The sequence below is a fragment of the Megalobrama amblycephala genome, linkage group LG20 (genome assembly GCF_018812025.1).
Source record: "Megalobrama amblycephala isolate DHTTF-2021 linkage group LG20, ASM1881202v1, whole genome shotgun sequence".
NCBI lineage: Eukaryota > Metazoa > Chordata > Actinopteri > Cypriniformes > Xenocyprididae > Megalobrama > Megalobrama amblycephala.
This window is the reverse complement of record NC_063063.1, coordinates 5,552,863-5,575,615: the sequence shown is the minus strand read 5'-3', so window position 1 is coordinate 5,575,615 and position 22,753 is coordinate 5,552,863. Positions and strand designations below refer to the sequence as shown.

General features: G+C 36.0%; 2 protein-coding genes across 2 annotated transcripts; one reads left to right on the top strand and one right to left on the bottom strand.

Moving 5' to 3' along the window:
- Window positions 1-1,327: 1,327 nt before the first annotated feature.
- Window positions 1,328-16,870, top strand: kat7b (K(lysine) acetyltransferase 7b). The gene is made up of 14 exons (XM_048170364.1): window positions 1,328-1,469; window positions 1,862-2,009; window positions 5,894-6,139; window positions 6,327-6,409; window positions 6,636-6,719; window positions 7,019-7,117; window positions 9,988-10,098; window positions 10,451-10,642; window positions 10,727-10,816; window positions 10,993-11,133; window positions 12,295-12,388; window positions 13,721-13,867; window positions 13,965-14,071; window positions 16,034-16,870. Exons 1-14 carry the CDS (start codon window positions 1,455-1,457, stop codon window positions 16,133-16,135), a joined length of 1,659 nt encoding a protein of 552 aa, XP_048026321.1. The 5' UTR covers window positions 1,328-1,454; the 3' UTR covers window positions 16,136-16,870.
- On the bottom strand, window positions 16,651-19,416 carry si:ch211-131k2.2 (protachykinin-1). The gene is made up of 6 exons (XM_048170368.1): window positions 18,363-19,416; window positions 18,065-18,161; window positions 17,310-17,342; window positions 17,118-17,168; window positions 16,886-16,957; window positions 16,651-16,789 (listed from the first exon to the last, which is right to left on the bottom strand). The coding sequence occupies exons 1-6, from the start codon at window positions 18,474-18,476 to the stop codon at window positions 16,749-16,751; spliced, it is 408 nt and encodes a 135-aa protein (XP_048026325.1). The 5' UTR covers window positions 18,477-19,416; the 3' UTR covers window positions 16,651-16,748.
- Window positions 19,417-22,753: the final 3,337 nt, after the last annotated feature.

Genomic DNA, 22,753 nt, shown 5'->3' with positions numbered 1-22,753 from the left:
CCTTAAATTGAAACGGAAAAATGATTGGATAAATCATTAATTTCTTTGCATTTAGTTTTATTCTTGTCACAAGCAATCATTTTGTTGTTTATTTGTTTTGTTTTTCCCACATGGACTGGAGAGGTTAATATTAAGAGATTCCTGTGTTTCCCCTAGAGCTGATGTTAATGAATCCAGTTTCATGTCAGTGATGATGGTCTCATTTTAAGTGGGGGTCCTGCAGCGCCATCTGTAGATTGTGTGCATTAAGTCAATGTTTTGCAATGTAAAATGTACATCATTTTTATATTTAAGCAAGTAATAAAAACAGAGAACAGGAAAGGACATGCATGTAAACAGCAAAAAAAAAAAAAAAAAATTACATGAAACTAATAAAAATGGCATTATATAAATGCAAATATCAGTCAGTTTAGCTTTGTGCATATAATATCACATGAAACAGAATGTTTGGATTATTTTAAACACATTTTTCGCATAACAACTATTTATAAACAACTTAGAACAGTAGTATATTCGCTATAGGCCTATATATAAATTCTCTATAAAAAATTTTACTTTTGGGGATTGAATCATTTTGTATACACTGGGTTAAAAACAACCCAAGTTGGGTTGAAAATTAAGAAAGGTTAAATGTTTGCCCAACCTGCTGGGTAGTTTTATTTAACTCCAACTATTGTTTAAAAGTTACTATATGGCTGGCATTAAAATGGAACCCAAATTAACCACCAATTAAAAATCAGAACACATCAATTATTAGAGGCAACAACAATAATCAAAATCAATTAATAAGAAATTTAATAAATGTTTATTGTTTAATTATTATTCATTAAACGTATTAATAAATGTCCATTTATTAAACATATAGATTTTAGTTTCCAATATATTCTGGGTTCATTTTAAGCAAGCAATACAGTAATTTTTTTTTTTTTTTTTTTTTTAAATGTTGAGTTAAATAAAACTGCCCAGCCGGTTGGGCAAACATTTAACCCAAATGTGGTAAAAAAGGATTTTACCTAGGAAACATAGGCTTAACGTTACTAAATTTAGGTTTACAATGAACTGCTATGGCTTTGTGAAGATGAAATTTACCAAGAAGACAAAGCTACAATAAAGTACAATCAAAATTAACGTAATTTGAATTAATATCTAAAAGAAAAAAACGTTTGTCTCTGTAATCTGTACCAATAATGTTAAAACATAAAAAAAACAACAATGGAGAATGGACATTCCTCACATTGGTCGGCGCCTCAGCGTCGCCATGTTTTTCGTCTCTCTACGTCACTTCCGCTGTGGTTCAGTGTGGCGCGAGTCGCGAGATAGTGAACAATTGGCGAAAACAGAAACACACAAACTAATGAACACACTGCTGCTGTATTATATCAGATAACACATAACAAATATACACGTTTAACAAACGTGTAAAAAGCACAGCGGTTGGGTTTATCAGAGGGAACATGCCGCGGAGAAAGGTGAGAGAAAATGCGAGAATTGCCCCGTCGCCTCAGCGCGCGCTAAATGCTAGCTCAATGTTTATTTACATTTTCGCACAAATATAATTTTGTTTTCTATTAATGTGTTGAAATTATTTGTCAAAGCTTATGGCAGCTAACATTTTATCGCATGAGAATCGAAAAACGCCAAAGTGCTTCCGAAATGGTGTGTTTTTAAACAGATAACGAAGCTAATAGCGGTTTGGCTGTAAAACACAACCCAGACTGCATAATAGTAAAATGTTTCTGTTTGAAATTTTTAATGCCAGATGTATGTTGTGTGAGTGTTGTTGGTATCTTTAATCATTATTTTTATTCTGATCTGTTTACATGTGCATGGTGATATAACTGTGTTGACACCCTGTTTGCAGAGAACAGCAGGCAGTAGTTCAGACGGGACTGCAGATTCTGATGACTCTGGAGATCATGAGAAGACCGACAGCTCCCATAGTGAAGCCAATCAGCGCAATAACACCCGTCTGACCCGAGCGTCACTGCGCCTAAGCCAAAGCTCTCAAGGTATAAACACACAGCTGATACATTGCTTTCTCATACAGTATGTGTCAGTAGATAGCTTCATTGGCTATCAAGATTTGATGCCTTTCTTCAAAGTACCAGTTGTCCAACACACCCCAGAAACTGTTCACTTTGGGTGTGTTCACATTAGGCAGGTTTGGTTTGATTAAAACGAACTCTGGGTGTGGTTGCTCTGTTAGTGCGGTTCATTTGAATAAGTGTGAACCTTGCCATCCAAACTCTGGTGTGCATCAAACAAGCAGACTCTGGTGTGGTTTGACTAGACCAGTGGTTCCCAAACTTTTTAGCATTGAGTACCCCCTGAAGGCATTACCATTCTTCTGCAGTCACACCTTTACCATTAAGGGACAATATTTGTCCCCTAAATTGATTTTTCCAGTGCATTTTTTTACCTTTATGAATAACTTTATAAAATAAATAATGTTTTAAATAAAAATGTTCAATAGAGAAATATGCAATGATGGTAAAACTAAGTAAAACTTTTAAATATTAAACTATCACTGTTTTTCTGAGTGAGTCATCGAGTCATTCATTCAGTAACAAAGCAAGTGGCTGTGAATGAATCATTGACTCTCACGATTCGTTCAAAGGTGCAGAATTGTTCTCGAAACACAGACGTGTGTTGTAGTTCTGCTGTGGTTTTCGTTATTATTTCTTTGCAAAATAGACTAAATACTGGCAGTTCTGAGTTTAAAATGTACGTTTTGTTTTTTGACCTGTTGTATAATAATGTCACGTTTACAGTCATGTGGATATTTGAGAACGATTGCATTCTTGCTCGTTGTCATCATTAAATACAAGAACTCACACAAGGTATGTTTTTGTACCGGAGAAAGTTTGAGTCTTAAATCGAAATTAATTCATTATCTGTGTCTATATTTGTTCTTCATGTGAGTAAGTGCAAAATCCCCACTTTTACAAAGGTGCATTGTCAAGAACGGCAGTAATTTAGCGCGATTTAAGGCAGCAGATTTGGCACACACTCTATCATATGCATGCTGCTTGTGTGGAAACAGTCATTTTTGACTGCAAATGATGAGGTAATTTGATTAAATGTACTGGATTTTCGACATTTTGGCAGTTAGAAATACATGCTCTATTTTAATATTATTTTAATGTAGAATTAAATGAACTACTCAGCGTTTTGTTCACGTACCCCCTTTTGTCACCTCGCGTACCCCAGTTTGGGAACCACTGGACTAGACCAAAGACCTCTAAACAAACCAAAAACAGGACGTGATGTCACAAGATGCGACCCTAAAAGAGAAAATACTGATGGATGCCTGGTTTCTCTCATTATAGTCGCAAAGTTGCCCCTTATAGTTTGGTACGGGTGTTGGAACTGTATCTTCGGAGGAATTCCTGGTGCTGTTTTGACTCCTTTACACATTTTCTAAGCTGTTTATGAGTTCTCAGCTGGTAAAAATACCATGTATGCACATACAGTGAGCCCATTTATCCCAGCACACAGCATCATTTTGGATGTTAGGGTAGGTTATGTCGAAAAATATACATCAAAAGCATTTTTTTTTTTTTGGATGGATTTGTGGATTCACTAATTAATCCGAAAATAAATTCAAATTTTATTTCCTGTAATTCCCAAAAAACTTAAATGTTTTCTGTACATTTTGCAAAAAAATAAAATCTAAACATCACAAAATAAATTGCAGACAGCTTTTCAGTTTTCTTTTAAATAAGAAAAATTAAATCAAATTATCAAAAGGGACCACTTTTTGCAGAACCAATACAACTTGGGGTATGTTCACACTTGTTGTTCAGTTCTTTTGGTCTGGACCAAAAAAAGATGATGATGCGTTTAGTCCTGGTTCACTTAGTCATTTTTAAGAAACTAAAGATACAAAAAAAAAAAAGTATTTTTCGATGGAACTTGCTGAACATCCAAAACAATGCTGTGTGCTGGGCTAAATGCGCTCATTATATGTGCTTACGTATGACAGCATTTTGACCAGCTGAGAACTCATGAAGAACTTATAAAATGTGTAAAGGAGTCAAAACAGCAGCAGGAATTCCTCCGTTGCACACACAAAGAAAGATCTGCTGCAAGGAGACGGCATTTCTGACGCCTATCTTCTATGATGAGAAAAAACAGGTGGTATTCAGCATTCTGTTCGTTTTAGGATAGCATCTGGTGAAATCACATACTTTTTTTGGTTCGTTTAGATGTCTTCGTTGCATTCATATTTCTGTCGAACCGCACCAGAGTTAGTTTGAAAGCGGACTGAGACCAGTTTTTTCAGGAGTCGTGGTTTGCTTGTTGGTGCACGCCAGGGTTTGGATGGCAGCATTCACACTTATTCAAATGAAACGCACTAACCGAACAATCGCACCAGAGTTCGTTTTAATTGAACCAAACCTGCCAAGTGTGATCATGTCGTTAAATGACTACATTATTGGTGAAAATAACAAAAGATCTGTTTAAAACAAAAGCACAAACTAAGTGTTAAATGTTATGACACTGTATTTTTTAAAATCACACATTTCTAGGAACTCATTGCTGTAATGTATTTTTCCTCTAAATATATTTTATTATAATTATTGAAAGTTACTGTTCTTATTAAAATCACTGCTGCAAAGCTTTATGTATTATGTTTAATATTTTTACATATGTTTATTAGGGTTGGGACAAAATATCGATATGGCGACATATCGTCGTCCTTCTCGGTTGCGATACGAGAATCGATACGCTGTGCCAAATATCGATATTTTAATTAATAAAATAAGGAGTTATAAATAGTTTTCTCTGCTCAAAGCGTCGCTTACTTCAAAGGTGCTGCTCAACATGAATGAGGGAAACGTGATCATAAGTTAAACAGCCTTAAGAAAAAGAGGTTTTTAACAGGATGGCATGCAGGCAGTGCGAGTAAAATAGATACCTCCAGCCACATTTAAGTTCAAAGTCTTGACGCACTTTATACCATTGATGTGACAAACGTAGACATCTTTTGCGTTCTTCACCGAGCGCTTAGATATACACGGGAGCGTTTGAAAGCATATTAGGGATACGACTGATAGACGTCAGCTTTCGAACGCTCCTGTGTATATCTGAGTAAGCGCTCGATGCAGAACGTCAAAGGGTCTGTTTGCACCTGGTCACTTCATGCATTTTCTCTTAGACCAGGTCTAAATGCCCTCTGAAACGCATTAGAAATGGATTTAAATCCGATCGCTCAAACCACTTCAGGAGATGGTCTGGGATGCATTCCAGTCAAAACTGTCTATGCATCAGTCTAAATGCATCTGGTTGTTGAAACCACATTTTGTAAATTTTACTTCTCACAAAAATACTAAAACTGAAACGTGTAAGAATCACATAATGACAGTGCTACTGCATCATGCATCACCGCAGATGAACAGCTGAGTATCTCTTCAGCAAGCTGACACGCAAACTTGCCGCATATGAAAGTGAAAGTAAGTCGTAGACGCGTAACACACAATTACCTTCATTAAAAGTAATAAGACCTTACCAGTGCTGTTGCCACTCTCCTATTGCGGTCTTTGATTTTAAATTTAGCTGATGGTCAATAAAATGCACCTCATATTTGTTGCTTTTGGTGACGTGAACTCCATTAAATCTGAATATAGCTCGGGAACTGAAGATCGGATTTATTCGTTTTGCGGATAAAGAGAGAAAACCTGCACTTAACCTTTTCACTGCATTTTTTTTTTCATAGTTAGATATCGTGATGTATCATTATAGGATTGTCTTAGCAATATATCGATTATCACAGAATCGCTGAATCACGATATTATCGTTATCGTGAGCCATGTCTCGTGATCGTATCGTGAGGTACCCTGCGATTCCCAACCCTGATGTTTATAAGAAGTTAATTCTGTTCCTGATCTAGATGCTCCACCGGATGTGAAGCAAGCAGCAGAGAGAGATGAGTCTCCCCCCAGAACGCCCACAGGAAACGCCCCCTCATCCGAATCAGACATCGACATATCCAGCCCCAATGCATCCCACGATGAGAGCGTGACGAAAGACCAGAAAGACTCTGGCAGCGATCCCTCTCATCGTCCAAAACGCCGGCGCTTTCATGAGAGCTACAACTTCAATATGAAGTGCCCCACACCTGGGTGCAATTCTCTGGGTAATTGCTCTTCAAATTAATTTCCTTTTGCATTTGCTTAATAATCAAATTCAGTGCTAATGGTTTACAAGGGCTTAATTGGAAAAAAACAATGTTCGCAGTGTTTTAAAACATTTCAGATTTCACTGGATTGTTTATTATGTTCAAAGCTAAAATCTGTATGTTTTTCTGAATTTCTTTTGTACAGGACATTTAACAGGGAAACATGAGCGACATTTCTCCATATCAGGATGCCCTCTCTACCATAACCTGTCAGCAGATGAGTGCAAGGTGTGTTAAGCCCAAAGTGTACTTCGCTTGTTATTTGCTATTATTTAATTGTATCTTTTGGCCACCTTCTTGGATTTAATGTTTTATCATCTTTAAAAAAAACCCATTTTGTTCAACCACTAAATTGCATTGATCATTTAGCATAAGCATGTGTGCTTTATCCTTTTTCTGTATTGTTTAGCACTATCTCTGTTGTTAATCTTTGTTTGCTTTTCATCTCGATCAGGTGAAAGCCATTGAGCGTGAGAAACAAGAGGAAGAGCGCAGTCAGGGGCAGAATGAGGAGAACAGACACGCTACTCGACATCAGGTTCTCACCAAACAGATGTTCGCTCAACACTAAACAAACATCACACAAGCGTGTTAATGCCTCTTAAGTGCATGCATGCTTTTGTACTAAAAAGAGACACTTGCTTGAAGTCCTAACGTCAGCAGCGTGGTGCCTGCCATTTTTAAAATGAGTTGTGATTGTTTGCAAGCCATAAATTCTGTGGTAACCACAGTGATCTTATGACTGATGAGCTATGCATAAAGAGCTTTATCTAGATGAGACACAATGTACCTTTCAGTAAAAGTGAGATGTAATTCATTTGCATTGCTCTTCCACAGGCACCAACTCCAAGACAGGTTCGATATAAAGAGAAGGTCATGGAGATGAGGAAGAGGAGGGATTCTGGCCTGACCAAAGACCAAAAAGAAAAGTATATGGTAATAATTTTCTCTTAACGATTTACTAAAATATCTGTATATTAATGTGTTTGTGTGTTCATGTAAACTACAGTGGGTACGGAAAGTATTCAGACCCCTCTTAAATTTTTCACTCTTTGTTATATTGCAGACATTTGGTAAAATCATTTAAGTTCATTTTTTTCCTCATTAATGTACACACAGCACCCCATATTGACAGAAAAACACAGAATTGTTGACATTCTTGCAGATTTATTAAAAAAGAAAAACTGAAATATCACATGGTCCTAAGTATTCAGACCCTTTGCTCGGTATTTAGTAGAAGCACCCTTTTGATCTAATACAGCCATGAGTCTTTTTGGGAAAGATGCAACAAGTTTTTCACACCTGGATTTGGGGATCCTCTGCCATTCCTCCTTGCAGATCCTCCAGTTCTGTCAGGTTGGATGGTAAACGTTGGTGGACAGCCATTTTTAGGTCTCTCCAGAGATGCTTAATTGGGTTTAAGTCAGGGCTCTGGCTGGGCCATTCAAGAACAGTCAAGCTCTGTGAAGCCACTCCTTTGTTATTTTAGCTGTGTGCTTAGGGTCATTGTCTTGTTGGAAGGTAAACCTTCGGCCCAGTCTGAGGTCCTGAGCACTCTGGAGAAGGTTTTCATCCAGATATCCCTGTACTTGGCCGCATTCATCTTTCCCTCGATTGCAACCAGTCGTCCTGTCCCTGCAACTGAAAAACACCCCCACAGCATGATGCTGCCACCACCATGCTGTTGGGACTGTATTGGACAGGTGATGAGCAGTGCCTGGTTTTCTCCACACATACCGCTTAGAATTAAGGCCAAAATCTTGGTCTCATCAGACCAGAGAATCTTATTTCTCACCATCTTCAGTCCTTCAGGTGTTTTTTAGCAAACTCCATGCGGGCTTTCATGTGTCTTTGCACTGAGAAGAGGCTTCCGTCGGGCCACTCTGCCATAAAGCCCCGACTGGTGGAGGGCTGCAGTGATGGTTGACTTTGCTACAACTTTCTCCCATCTCCCGACTGCATCTCTGGAGCTCAGCCACAGTGATCTTTGGGTTCTTCTTTACCTCTCTCACCAAGGCTCTTCTCCCCCGATAGCTCATTTTGGCCGGATGGCCAGCGCTAGGAAGGGTTCTGGTCGTCCCAAACGTCTTCCATTTAAGGATTATGGAGGCCACTGTGCTCTTAGGAACCTTAAGTGCAGCAGAAATGTTTTTGTAACCTTGGCCAGATCTGTGCCTTGCCACAATTCTGTCTCTGAGCTCTTCAGGCAGTTCCTTTGACCTCATGATTCTCATTTGCTCTGACATGCACTGTGAGCTGTAAGGTCTTATATAGACAGTTGTGTGGCTTTCCTATTCAAGTCCAATCTGTATAATCAAACACAGCTGGACTCAAATGAAGGTGTAGAACCATCTCAAGGATGTTCAGAAGAAATGGACAGCACCTGAGTTAAATATATGAGTGTCACAGCAAAGTGTCTGAATACTTAGGACCATGTGATATTTCGGTTTTTCTTTTTTAATAAATCTGCAAAAATGTCAACAATTCTGTGTTTTTCTGTCAATATGGGGTGCTGTGTGTACATTAATGAGGGGAAAAAAATGAACTTAAATGATTTTAGCAAATGGCTGCAATATAACAAAGAGTGAAAAATTTAAGGGGGTCTGAATACTTTCTGTACCCACTGTATAAAGTGCTGCAATGATGACGTGTTTTTACAGGCCAGCCCGGAAGTTACAATCAACCTGGCTCCCACATATTTTTTCTGTTGGCTTTTAGATAATTGGAGAAAATAAGCTCTGTCACCAACAAAAGTTTGATTATTTTTATACATCATACATCATAACCTTCACAAATAAAAAAAGTTTTGAAGCCTAAATACATTGGCAGAACTAGAAAGCTAGATGTAGGCTATAAACGAACTGCACCATGGTCTTATGAGATTAACGTCACCACCATTATGCTTCCGACAACTTGCTCAGTCTTTTATTTAAAAACATTCCCTGAAAGTTTGAGTTTTAATAGTTTGCAAGAGCATTTAATCTCCCTGACAACCTCTTTAGTCCCATTTAGCCACTTGTTAGCAACCGCCTTTTTAATATTACTGATTTGTTTTATGCAGTGGAATAAAACATGAAAATATCTTGAGCTTGTGTTCACCACAATTTTTTTCAGGCATTTACCACAGACCCATTAAAAACAAAACGACAAAAAAAAAAAACAACAACACTGGAACTCGATGGAACTCATTTGTGGGTTTTGGCCTAAAAAATGCCATATATTATGCTTTGGTATTATGGATGTCACAGTGAGGAAATTTTCGCACCGGTAAATAAACTTGCGACAATACCAGTATTTCCAGTAACTCTGGGTGGGAGTTGAGGGGGGAGATATTGTATATAAGTTATGAGCATCAAGGAGCCGCTATCACTTTAGCTTTTGAATCCGCAATCACAAGTGATCTCTGTACAGAAAGTGGCGGAACTGACTGTACATTTTACAAGATAAGATATTTGTCAATGATGTTAAGTATCAGTTGCACACTAAATCCTCCACCATCATCTTGTCAGTCATCTCTCCTTACTCTCATCACGTGATAAGTAAAATCTGACTCCTGTGGAGTATATGGAGCAGAGCAGACACTTTCAGGTTATAATTGTAGTGTCTGTTGTCAAACTGAACTAAATGGTTTTTATTTCTGTGAAAAAGCAAAGTGACGGTTGGGGCGGTGCTGCGGCAGGCAAGTAATGTATTCGGTGTACGGTTGAACACTGTGTAAAACCGGACTACTACGGCAAGCCTGTTGGGTGTAATTATGATGTTTATGTTTGTGATTCAACAACATTTGTTCATATTTGATGTATCAGGAGCACAGACAGACACATGGCACAACTCGAGAACCACTGCTGGAGAACATCACCAGTGATTATGATCTGGAGCTCTTCAGAAAAGCTCAGGCCCGCGCATCAGAGGATCTGGTATGAACAGACATGCGTGCACTTCACACTTAAGACTGTAAACTCAAATCAACTGAGCACAGGAACAAAATTTTCCCTTTGGCTTGCATCCCATCAAATGATAAATATATGAAAATAATCAGTTGAAATAATTTTCAAGTATTTAATTCACTGACATTACAATGTGGTTATGTAATATATAAAGCGCTTTTTGTTGAATTTAGCAAAAATATCTATATGATGGTATACTGTTACTGTTATATAAAATTACTCATACTCTGATTGTGGTTTTACTGTCAAAGTTCTTATGTGTTACTTTAGCTGAATTAGCGGTGTGTAGAAATTTGATGTCTACGGTTTTTGGTGTTTGCAGGAGAAACTGCGTCTGCAGGGTCAGATCACAGAGGGCAGTAACATGATCAAGACCATCTTGTTTGGCCGTTATGAGCTAGACACATGGTACCACTCTCCCTACCCCGAGGAATACGCCCGTCTGGGGCGTCTGTATGTCTGTGAGTTCTGCCTCAAGTACATGAAGAGCCAGACCATCCTGCGCAGACATATGGTATAAAAGCTAACTTCCTACTTGCTAAACATATTTGGAAGGAAAGTTAAGTTTGATATTTTCATTCCTATGTGTTATATGCAGGCCAAATGTGTGTGGAAACACCCTCCTGGTGATGAAGTCTACAGAAAAGGTGCCATCTCTGTGTTTGAGGTTGATGGGAAAAAGAACAAGGTGAGGAATTAATGTGAATGTACTCATTGATCGTGATTGTATGTATGCAAAGGGGTTCTGAATGTGTTTGTTGCTTTGTGAAGTAGACCATTTCCCCTCTTATATGAAATTCTAGTCTGATGATGAGTGTTGATTGCTACATATGAAACTGATATTTTCTATCCCTGTCCTAATAGATCTATTGCCAGAACCTCTGTTTGCTGGCCAAGCTGTTCCTAGACCATAAAACACTGTACTATGATGTGGAGCCTTTCCTGTTTTATGTCATGACTGAAGCTGATAACACAGGCTGTCACCTCGTGGGATATTTCTCAAAGGTAATGCGGTGCTGGAGCCGGCGTATAGTGACTTAGATGATCTGAAATGCAGAAAAACATAATCACTTAACACATTTGGACACATTTGTGTCCCACTAGCCTTTTTTGACTGATTTTCAGTCATGAGCCTCATTCACATGGACTGAAATCTCTGCTGAGGTAATGGTTTGTTCCTCATAGAACACCAGACTGGCTTGAAATGATTTGAAGCCAGTCAGTGAGGTGTACTCTTGTGGCATTGACCTTGACCAATGAACTTCACATTTAATAACTGACTAGCCTTTATCCCTCGGATCAGATTCAGACGTCTTCATCAGAAAACCAATCCAAAATATCTCTGTTTATCTATGCGTAATTACTAAACCAAGCATTTTTTAGCTTCTTTTTATACACCTAAAATTAAGGTGTATAACTTATTAGGGCTGCAGTATTAATCATTTTAATCATGATCACGATATTGGCCCGCTGGTTAGTTATCCTAGTTTTTTCTTTCTCTTCTTCCCCAATATACACATATAAATTAAAGCAGAGGCAAAACAATTTATGAATGTCTTTTCTCAGTGAAGTGGAGGATGAACTTTCCAAAACAACCATGAAGGGACAAACACAGTACACATTCAAAAGGGTGAAGTTAGTCCATAAACTCCATTCTAATTCATTACAACTGCTATTTCAATGAGCATCACAAAAAAAAGTGAATTGTTTAATCATTCATCTTAATCTGTTAGTTTTACAGGCCCCAAAACCTGTTGGTAGCTGTAACAATTTTGGAATGCTGCTTTAAACTTAGGAAGAAATGTTTGATTATAATTTCTTTATGATCCTTGTATGTTTTCTGTTCTAAATATGTGAATAAGTATCAACTGGTACAGAGTGCCAATCTAAGGGGCTAATTATTATACCCCGTTTTTTATTTATTTTTTTCTAAATCTGAACCAGGCTACATTGTTTTGTCGGGGTTCTAACCTGAAGAGCACTTCACCCTAATTGTGTGTTGAAAGTCTCATAAACCAGCAAAACATGCAAATATAATGCTGTTAATATGATCAATTTTGAGAAATGTTAGCCTGTAGTGTCTTTGAAGTCTTTGGCTGGATCATAACATTGGCTGTTTTCATTGAAAGTGCACGCCAGCTAAATTGCTTCTTTTTATTTCTGCAGGAGAAGAACTCGTTCCTGAATTACAATGTGTCTTGTATCCTGACAATGCCACAGTACATGAGACAGGGCTATGGCAAGATGCTGATTGATTTTAGTGAGTACCTGTGATACATCCCTGTCTGTAATTAAGGCAGGGCAATATGGCCAAAAAATCACATCTCTGTATTGTTGGGCTTAATGGCGATATATATATATATATATATATATATATATATATATATCTCTGTATTTTCTGCTTTTTCCTACGTGGATAATATTTTTCTCTTTATTTTAAAAAATGTTGTTTCACATCCTGCCCAATGTTGTCCTACAAACAATGTTCATATTAAAGACTATGAAAACAAATATAGTGAATGTAACCATGTAGGCTATGCTATATATTATGTGCAAAAAAAAAAAAAAAAAAAGGTTAAAATCACAATTAGATTCTAAAATTGTAACATTACTATCTAAAATCAAAAGAAAAACAGAAGTTACATTCACTAAATTAAAAATGAAAATGAATAAAAACAAGCACAGCCTAAATGTTAACTGGTAAGTGGAACACACATTCACTCAGCTGAGCTTAGTAATAATATTAGGCTACATTTGATTAGCCCATTATAGTAGTCATAATGCTATCATAACCTACTTGTAGGTTTTAAATTTAACATATGGCACACTTAATGTCCAAAAACATGTTTTAGCAAATTGAATATTTTAGTTTAATTATTGCCCTCCTATTCTATTGTGCTCAGTCTATTTGACGCGCATGTGCATGGAGGTGCTCGTACACTGAAGTCTAGTTTGGCAGAGACTCACTTGCGTAAGGCTTGTCCACTCCTGACAGCAAAATGCAAATATTTGCAAGACTTTCTAACATTTACAGATGGAGGATATACCTGTGAAATGTAAGTTATGTACTGAGGAAAACGCATCTCGAATGCATTAAACAGTGCAAGTATCTGTCAGAGCACCTGACGGGGCAAGGTGCTTTTAAATATACACATTAACTATATCTTACGAATTATTTTGAAGCCCTTGATATAAAGCATGTCTGGGACAAATTCACTTTCCATGCAGCAGCTCACTCTCTGTCCTCCACTATTTTTCAGATGCGCTAAATATATATTGATATAAATGGTATTGCCTCATCCTATACCATTTATAATATATATCAATATATTGTACAAACTTAATATATCGCCCTAATATACCGTCATATCTTTTATTTGTACGAGTTTGCGATTAAGTGCTATGGAGACCTTAATGGATTGAGTGCTGGACATAAAAAACATTTACATGTCAAAACTGTGACCATTCCCATTCTTTTCCCACTCTGACTCTGAATAGCATCATATTGTCATAAAGAGTTGTAATGACGTTACCTCTGGATGCTGTTATTCCTCAACACGTGCATCACATTCTTTGTTTGGCATGGTTCTAGGTTACCTGCTGTCGAAGGTTGAAGAGAAGGTTGGTTCTCCTGAGCGCCCTCTATCGGATTTGGGCCTAATCAGCTATCGCAGCTATTGGAAGGAAGTTCTGCTGCGGTACATGTACAACTTCAAGGGCAAAGAGATCTCCATCAAAGGTAAGATAAGTTGGCCCTGCCACACAAGGGAACTCACTGTGACGTCCCTGTAAAATCCATGCAGGTTTAGCATTGTTTTTTGTTTCCTCCTGTTCAGAGATCAGTCAAGAGACTGCAGTGAACCCTGTGGACATTGTCAGTACGCTGCAGTCACTTCAGATGCTCAAGTACTGGAAGGGGAAGCATCTAGTCTTGAAACGACAGGTATCAAGAATTTGTTTTTCTCTTTTGATTTTTTTAATTTTATTTAATTTATTTTTTTTACTGCCTACATCAAAAAAAAAAAATAATAATAATTAATCTTTCAATTATTTCAGTTCAATTTAAAAAGTAAAAGATCTTAAATTGAAAAAAAAGCTCATTTATTTTATTGTAAAGTTTTATATTTTATATTTTTTTACATTTAATAGTAATTAGAATAAAGTTTCTGTTCTTGCAGAAATATTGCATTAAATAAATTTTAATTACACTTTTTTGTTCAACAAATTTATTTAAAAAAAAAAAAGTGTTCACATGCATGAAAGTTGAGATGAAACGGTATGAAAATTTAATGCGACCAAAATGATCACGTTTATCAATATTACAGTATTCAAAAAGTGTCACTTAAATCATTTCACCAAATTTTATGTTGAAAACCAACAAATAACATTAACTATGCACTATGCACTAATTATTGCATAAACTTTCAAAAATAACTAACAATGATGGCCGGATTTTAAATTAACTAAAAATATTGGGTGATTTACAACATAACACGTTATCTAGTTTTATAAAATGATGAAACTCACATTTCAGCCTTTATATAATTTTTAGGAAAAGTATGATGCCCCATAAACAATTTTACATCTGAATTGTTTACATTTTTAGAATGCTCATTAGCTTATTTTCCATCTACTGGTTAAAATTTACAGCAAAAATCGGGTCGACGTTCACATTGATCTGAACAAAATCGTCAGACAGGCTGAATGAAAATGCAAATCCAATCTCCGACAGTAGGTGACACTTTTGAAACGGCAGAAATAGAGCAGTTTCCGATAACCTCTGTAAACAAAGCAGCTGCGCTTAAACACTGATTTATTTGGCTTAACACGGAGAGAAGATGAAATGCAGTCAGTTCCCCATTCCTACATTCATAGAATTCATACATTGATACATTCTTACATATAATTTCTCTCAGTGCTCTGCCCTCCATGTTTTCACACAAAAGGAAACCATGCTGCGCCTGCATGAGACTGTTGCTTTACTTCGCTTTAATGATGAACAGTATTCACTGAGTTTTTCAAATCGCCAAAATTAAATATGGTTTTAATGACAATTAAAATATGAAATGGTGATACTGACCATTGGTAATTTTTATCGTCAAACCACTAACCGTTTCATCCCTAATTGGAAGTTCAATGGCTTATCCCTTTCTTTTAGAACAAGCTTTTTTCCGAAATGGAAATACTTGAGTGATTTTAAAAGGGTAATTTTCTAAGAAGATATTGCTTGTGTGCTGAATTATGTTTTCCTGCTGCAGGTTGCTCCATTCCGCACTGAATGGACCTGACAATGAAATTTGACATTTTATTTATCATTTAGTAGTTTCTATTGCATTATTATGCATTATTATGGTGGTTATCAGTACATTTTAAGGTACTGCATATACTGGTATATAGGGCTGGGCGATATATCGCATGCGATTCTCACGCGCATTTCGTCAGTAAAGCCGGTTCCCTGATTACCGCTAAATCGCCATCACCTGCTTTCAAATGGTGCGCCATTTAACAGACAGAGCCGTAGTTCACTGATAAGCCACGCAAATATCGCGTTCATTATCAAAGGCGATTCATCTGCGATATGAACGTGGCTTATCAGTGAACTACGGCTCTGGCTATTAAATGGCGCACCATTTGAAAGCAGGTGATGGCGATTTAGCGGTAATCAGGGAACCGGCTTTACTGACGAAATGCGCGTGAGAATCGCATGCGATATATCGCCCAGCCCTACTGGTATATTAACATTTTATAATGATGAAATATACGGTTATAAGATGTAAATTATTATGCAAACACAGCTGCTATTTTTTTCCCATAAGTTTAACAGGATATGTGTAAGCTTTTTTTTCTTTTTTCTGTGATTTAAAGAGTGACTTTTTTTTTGTTTGTTTGTTTCTGAATGGCACAGGACCTGATTGATGAGTGGAAGGCCAAAGAGACCAAAAGAGGCAACAACAACAAGACCATTGACCCCAGCTCTCTGAAATGGACCCCTCCCAAAGGAACCTAACGGACTTACATGTTACATTTTACATTTTACACTTAACTGCCGTTAAATCTTTTTATGACTCCATCAATGTCTTTTGCAATGGCTTCAGCTGTTGTCATTTTTGTCTCTTTTTATGTGCTCTTTGTAACTCTGGAATCTCTCACATTTGTTTTATACAGTGCTATTTATTTTTTGAAGTCTCAGAATTTTTCTCTGGCCAAAGTATTTTCTTTGCCCCAGCATATATTTTAAAATTAGAAGTATTGATTTTTTTAAAAGCAAAAAATAGTTTCAATGAATAGAATGTAGAAAAAAATGGGGCCTTACAAAAAGACTTTAGATTTACATTATTACACATTCTTCATTTTCTTCAAACATTGTTTCTTGGTTTGTTTGTGTTGAAAGATTTGTGAAAATGTTTTCATGTAAATCAGAACAGGGAAAAAAATGTCATTTTTGATAAATACTTTTATTATGTCACATTTAATATCTAAAGCAAGACATTTACTTGCTTAAAAATACTCCCAAATGATGTTCTCCTTAGGTATAATGTTGGTTCCAGTGAAGAGTGAAATAATTGTATTCTGATACATCGAGGCTAGTGAAGTCTGTAATACAGCATTGGAAAATGTCATCAGTAGTACTGCAGTCTGTCCCATTCCTCTTGAAGATCTGCTGTGAGAAAAACTTGATTTCAGATTTATAAACTTCTGGTTCATTTCATCATTTTTGCATAAATACAGTTCTTATACAGTTCTTTCCGTGTTGTACCTGTTTGTTTGTTCACATCTGCAGATTTGTCCATTGCTGTACTGGTTTCTGGGATTGTTCTTGTGACAGCACCTGCATATTAATATAATCCACATTACACCAGGTATAAACATATGCAGCATAGAACCTTGCAGTACTAAATAAACTCTTGTTTTTGTCAAAATTAATTAGCACCTATTAGACATGATGTCTTAAAAAAAAACATGTATTGCTGGTGTAAGCAGTGCCATACCTCCTAAAGATCTCTTGCCCATGAGTCCCACAAACATGTCCCCCTTATGCCCTTTGAGGAAACAATGTAAGAGTCTTTAAACCAATATGCGATATTTAGACAATGGCAAAAATGAATCTGTTGAGATGTAGATGGACATGTTTTATATATACTATTTAGTAGCATTTAATTCAGATAAATGAATTTACTCACTTCTTCGTTCCATTTTCACAGGCTGGAGGACTCCTAGAACAAGTAAGGGAAATAATATCATGTATATACAGTGAGGTCAAAAATGCAATTTCATTTTATTTTTTTCATTGCAAATTGTTACCAGCATAACTTGAGTAAAAAAAAAAATGAATTGGGCAAGGCCTTCTGAAATAGTGTGCTAGAATTTTAAATATTAAAAACCTAATTTAAAACTTAATTAAGCTGCTGAAAATCTTTTTAAAATAGACTCCACTGTATTCTGTTGTAATAGTAATTACAATGCGACACACACACACATATACATATATGGTATATTTTATATATAATATTTCATTGCAAATTGTTAGAATAATTTGTGTAACACGTAATAGGGCAAGGAAATTTTACACACAAATACAGTAAAACCAAAATGTATTCAGACACCTGGAACATTTCATTGATTATTATAGCTTATTCACTATATATAAATTCAGTTATATATATATATATCTTAATTTTATCAGATAACACTTAAGCAAAACATAGTCAGGTCAAAGTGTGAATAATTTTTGGTCCCAAATTTTTATTTATCAATTTTACTGGTAGTCCACTGTGTGAAGAATTTTTGGGTATAATATGTCACAATTTACTTTATTTTGCTATCCTCACTTACATAAATGAACTATAGTGTCCTGCACCCACTAGTAAAATATATATAAAATATATCTAGTATCTGAATAATTTTTGGATTAACAAGAGCAAATCGTAAGTCTTACCGGAGCGTTTTCCCATTAGCCCATAGAACTGATGAGATTTTGATCTCTTAAGTAGACTGGCCACTTGACTGGCTAGTGTCTCGTCCACTGGTTCATCCTGTGTTAACAACCAAAACCATTTTGACAGTGAATGTCAAAGGAATACTGCATAATGTTTTAGATGAAAGAAAAACAAAACAAAACACAAAAAAAACAGATTATTCTTCATTCTTTTAGTACCAATATTTGTAATGGATTGAAATAATAAATAATGATTACTTACATAATGAACAACAACAACAAAAATACCATTACTCACCTCCCAGTTATCTGAAATCCAGTGGTCTCTGTTTAGGGTGAAAGACAATCCTTGAACACTGTAGGCAAGAGCAAGTATGGTGAGCATTAAAGCTGAGAGTTTCCAGATCTCCATAAGGACCAAAAATGTGTAATTACAAGTATTAGAATTGTTTAAAACACTGACAATGAGCTTAAAAATAGAAAAGAAAAATGTTTCTCAGATAAGATATTTTTTCCGTCAGTATAGTCTGTCCAGCTCGCAGGAGGTTCTGCTGAAATCTGAGGTCTTTTCTGTTAGTTGCGGCTGCATTTATATCCATACGGCTGCCAACCCCCTCCCTGCTCTGAGATACCAAATCACCCTCGTCATCACCGGCTCTCTGTCATAATGAATTCATATAATGAATACCACTTAAAAGATAAACAAAATAAAATAAAATAAAGTACCACTTGATTTAAGTGATCAATGACTTCATTTTTTGATCCAGGATTAATCGACCCATCACACGTTAACGAAAATGCAAAATAATTCATGAAAGAATTATTTATTTTTTAAGTTATTTAATCCATTATTTGGTCCTTATTATTATTATTAGGGATAACCAAAGTATTTGTCAGGTAGCTGTGTGTTTAAACAGTACCCTTACAGACAAATCTTCCTGCACTAACTCTCTCAGAGCTCCATCCAAGGATAACACTACCTATTATGAGATCAATCATTCCTACCACCACAGGAAATCATTAAAAACAACTTACCTGTGATGGAGGATGATTTCTCAGTCCCGTGTTTTTTGGCAATATCCCGGACGAGCCCCCGGCTATTTTTTATGTCCCTGTTTTAGGTCCCTACTAGCCCCCAGCTAATATTAGGTCCCTATTTTTATGGAAAATTGGTAGATTATAGAATCATGGATGTATAAAAATATAACCAAATAATGAATTCATTAGTATTTATCAGTGTTGAGTAACTTTTAAAAGTAATGCATTACAATATTGCATTACTCCCTAAAAAAGTAACTAATTGCTTTACTTACCTTTTATGGAAAGTAATGAGTTTCCTCACCTTGGCTGGGCTTGCTTGTTTGCTTTTTTAACAACAAACATTTTTGGCAAATGTAAAGGCCCTTTCACACCAGAAGTGAAATAAATAAGCCTCAGGCTGAAGGAAATGCAAATCCACGCCTGTACAGTAGAGGGTGCAGCTCAAACAAACCTTTCAGCTGTGCTGCCATTCTGGGGTGCGTTTCCCGAAAGCATCGTTGGTGAACCATGGTCATAAGTCCCATTGAACTCTAATGGTAACGACGGAACTTGCGACCATAGTTCGCCTCGGGAAATGCGCCCCTGAATTCCAGAAGAACAGTATGCAGGAGAAGAAAGTTCAACACTCTTACTTCAGCAATAAAAACCCAAAAAATTAAACACAAATGTGATGTTTATCTAAAGTCATTTTTGCTTAGGATGGTTGAGTTGGATCATAGAAAGTCAGCAGCAAAGACATTGGTTAATAAAGTGAGATTAAAGTACATTTTTGTTATTTAACATTTAATTATTGCAGGTTTGCATCTATTCTGAGTTTGAATTTTGATACTGAATCTGTTTTTGTGCAGTGAGATGCTCACATTTACTTAAAAAGTACTTATAAAGTAACTTGAGTTACTTATTTGAAAAAGTAACTCAGATATTTTGCGTTTTACTCATTACTTGAAAAAGTAATCTGACTACATAACTCACATTACTTGTAACATGTTACACCCAACATGCTACTTATATGACATTGTAATTAACAGAAAGTACACTGTGGGATAAACACACAGAGCAGTAAAGCACACTTATACAGTACGTTTAAGTGTACGGTCATATGTTTAAAATGACACTAGCCATTATTTTACCTCCTTTTTCTTTGTTTGTACAACATACATAACTAGTTTAGAGGATATTACCAGTTTATAATTATTTGATCTTTGTTTTCTGAGCTAAACAAATTGACTAAGGTGTATATGATACTATAACAGGGTTCAGCAAACAATCCCTTCTGTTGTGCAAGTAGTATTGACTGCTTAAGTACTTAATTGTTCAGTAAGTTCTTTTCACATATAAGATCCTTGTAAGCAAAAGCCCATTGCTTACAAATGGGCCTGGATTTACTCGAATTGTTCAAGGAATTGTTTGAGGAGCTACTGCTTACAGTAACTTGTTTTGCCACTTAGTAGTATGTGATTTGTTGAAAAGTGATTTAAATGAAGTATTCTGTTGAAAAGTGATTCAGATGGTTTAAAATGTCAGTCCTATGTATCATCATTTGGCTTTGTTTAAATGATTCAGGTTCATGTGGAATGATATCTTCTGGTCAGTGTGTGTGTGATGAAACTCACTTGATTGCTAACCACTACAGAGCAAGACCTTTTTAGATCATTGACTCATGCTGAAGGTTGAAATGTGAGGGTTTCTTCTCTGAGAAAGGCTTTTAACATCAACGCCGTGACCTGATGACGGTGGATTCGGTGTAGAAGATAGAGGCACAAGATTGATCTGCTCTTGTTTAAAAGAATATAAGGGCATTGCCTGAAAAAAATAACTGTACCAATGAATAGAAATCATACTATGGCATTATGAAATGATGCACTTCAAAAAATCATTTACTTAGTATTTGTGTTTTGTTTTCCAGCAAAATGACTTCAGGTATTAAGTCTTTTCTTTCTTTCTTGAAAAATGTATCAAAATGAAGTGAGTCTATGCTTAAAAAAAAGAAGAAAAAAATCTGCCATTGGGGTCAGAAAAGTACACTTTTTTTTCTTACCCCATTTGGCAGAATTGTTTTTCTTGTTTTAAGCAAAAATGTAATTTTGATCTTTTTTTTTTCAGGGAAACAAATGTTTCATTTTGCTTCTCAAGTAAATGTATCTTGATTTAAGAAATGATAAGAGATATTTATACTGGAAAAGGAATTTTCTTTTTTTTCTTTTTTTTGCTGTGAATGAAATGGTCACTTTTATGACAAAAAAAAATAAATAATGAAATACACTGTTAAAAAGAGGTTCAGTATAGACCCCTAGGGTTCTTGAATCAGTTTTAAAGAACTCTTTATGCTAAAAAGGTCCTATATAAGGAGAAATGTCTTAAATGATTGCATAATACTGTCATGTTTAACTGTGATGTTTTTTTTTTCTAGTGATAATGTTTACAAGCTGCTTAATTCGTAAAATTTGATTAAAATTACATTAAAACAAAATCCATAAAATGATCCCATGATGTTCTATATATGAAGTGCCTCACAGAACACCATTTGAGGTTCTATAGAACCTTTTGTCGTCTAGTGTATGTCTCCATACAATGAATATAAACTGGTATCAAAATGACGTCGGTGTCTGAGAATCCTCCCAGAATGCATTAATTGTGTTTCTTTGAAGCAATTAAAATTCAGTTATTAAGTACTTCAAAAGATTGATGCATTGTTTGTGTTCATCTGACAATTAGATTTGAAAGTTGTTGTTTTTTATTCCAAATGACTAACGTATCAGGCATCGCAAAAACACCTCTCATTGAAACCTAGATGACACACCGGATTTGTGCTCTTTGATCTCACCACAGGTGCTTAACAAAGCAAGAAACCAATTTTCGATAATTTCACCTGAACTCCACTCATGCGCTTCCAAGCCCACAGAGGTCTAATGTTGAGTGCTGAATCAAAAAGAATCAGAGGCTCTTCATTAGCATATGAAAACTGCTTCATTCAATGGGGTCCGACAATGCTGACACCATATTACCATGTTATACTCAACTGTTTGCCATTTTAGGCAGAGTTATAGGACGGGATATACCATTGAAACCAGTTGATCAGAATAAGCATACGACATGCACGCTCGAAAAAAATTAGGCCTAAATTTAAGATTTATGTATTTGAACTGCATATAAAATGTCCATCCATGTTTTAACATGAACTAATAAACAACTTAATGTGATGCATATTTGTCAGCCACACATCATGAAACGGATAAGATTTCTGTAATAGTACTAATAAACTGAAAGTGTTTTAAATACACAATAACCAGGTTTATGTGTTTATCATTAAATCCAGCTGATTTAAATCTCATACATTCTAACTAATTGCATATTGCTTGTTCCACAGCTAGCCATATTTCAACAATGTTCATACTCAACTATTTTAATTGATTTCACAAAGAAAGATTTTTGCAGATTCCATGCAATTCTAAGCAAAACAAACAAAAGAAGCAAATGGTATTTTTGAGTGCAGAAATCTTTCCAGTTTCTTTTATGACTGAAAAAAAAAATTGCATCACATTCAAAGGGATATTTGTATAATTCAGAAACCCTTGTTATTAGCGACACCGGTGGCCGATAAGTGAACTGCAGCCAGCAATAGGTTGTTTGCACATGACGTCACAGCAG

Excerpts from the sequence above, each read along its gene's own strand:
- kat7b (XM_048170364.1), top strand. Across the intron at positions 6,140-6,326 it reads ACCTGGGTGCAATTCTCTGG|GACATTTAACAGGGAAACAT; the intron begins GTAATTGCTCTT and ends TCTTTTGTACAG. Across the intron at positions 10,817-10,992 it reads TTGATGGGAAAAAGAACAAG|ATCTATTGCCAGAACCTCTG; the intron begins GTGAGGAATTAA and ends CTGTCCTAATAG.
- si:ch211-131k2.2 (XM_048170368.1), bottom strand. The coding sequence starts at position 18,476 with ATGGAGATCTGGAAACTCTCAGCTTTAATGCTCACCATACTTGCTCTT. Across the intron at positions 18,162-18,362 it reads GGATTTCAGATAACTGGGAG|GATGAACCAGTGGACGAGAC; the intron begins GTGAGTAATGGT and ends TTGTTAACACAG. Across the intron at positions 16,790-16,885 it reads AGATGTGAACAAACAAACAG|CAGATCTTCAAGAGGAATGG; the intron begins GTACAACACGGA and ends TTTTTCTCACAG.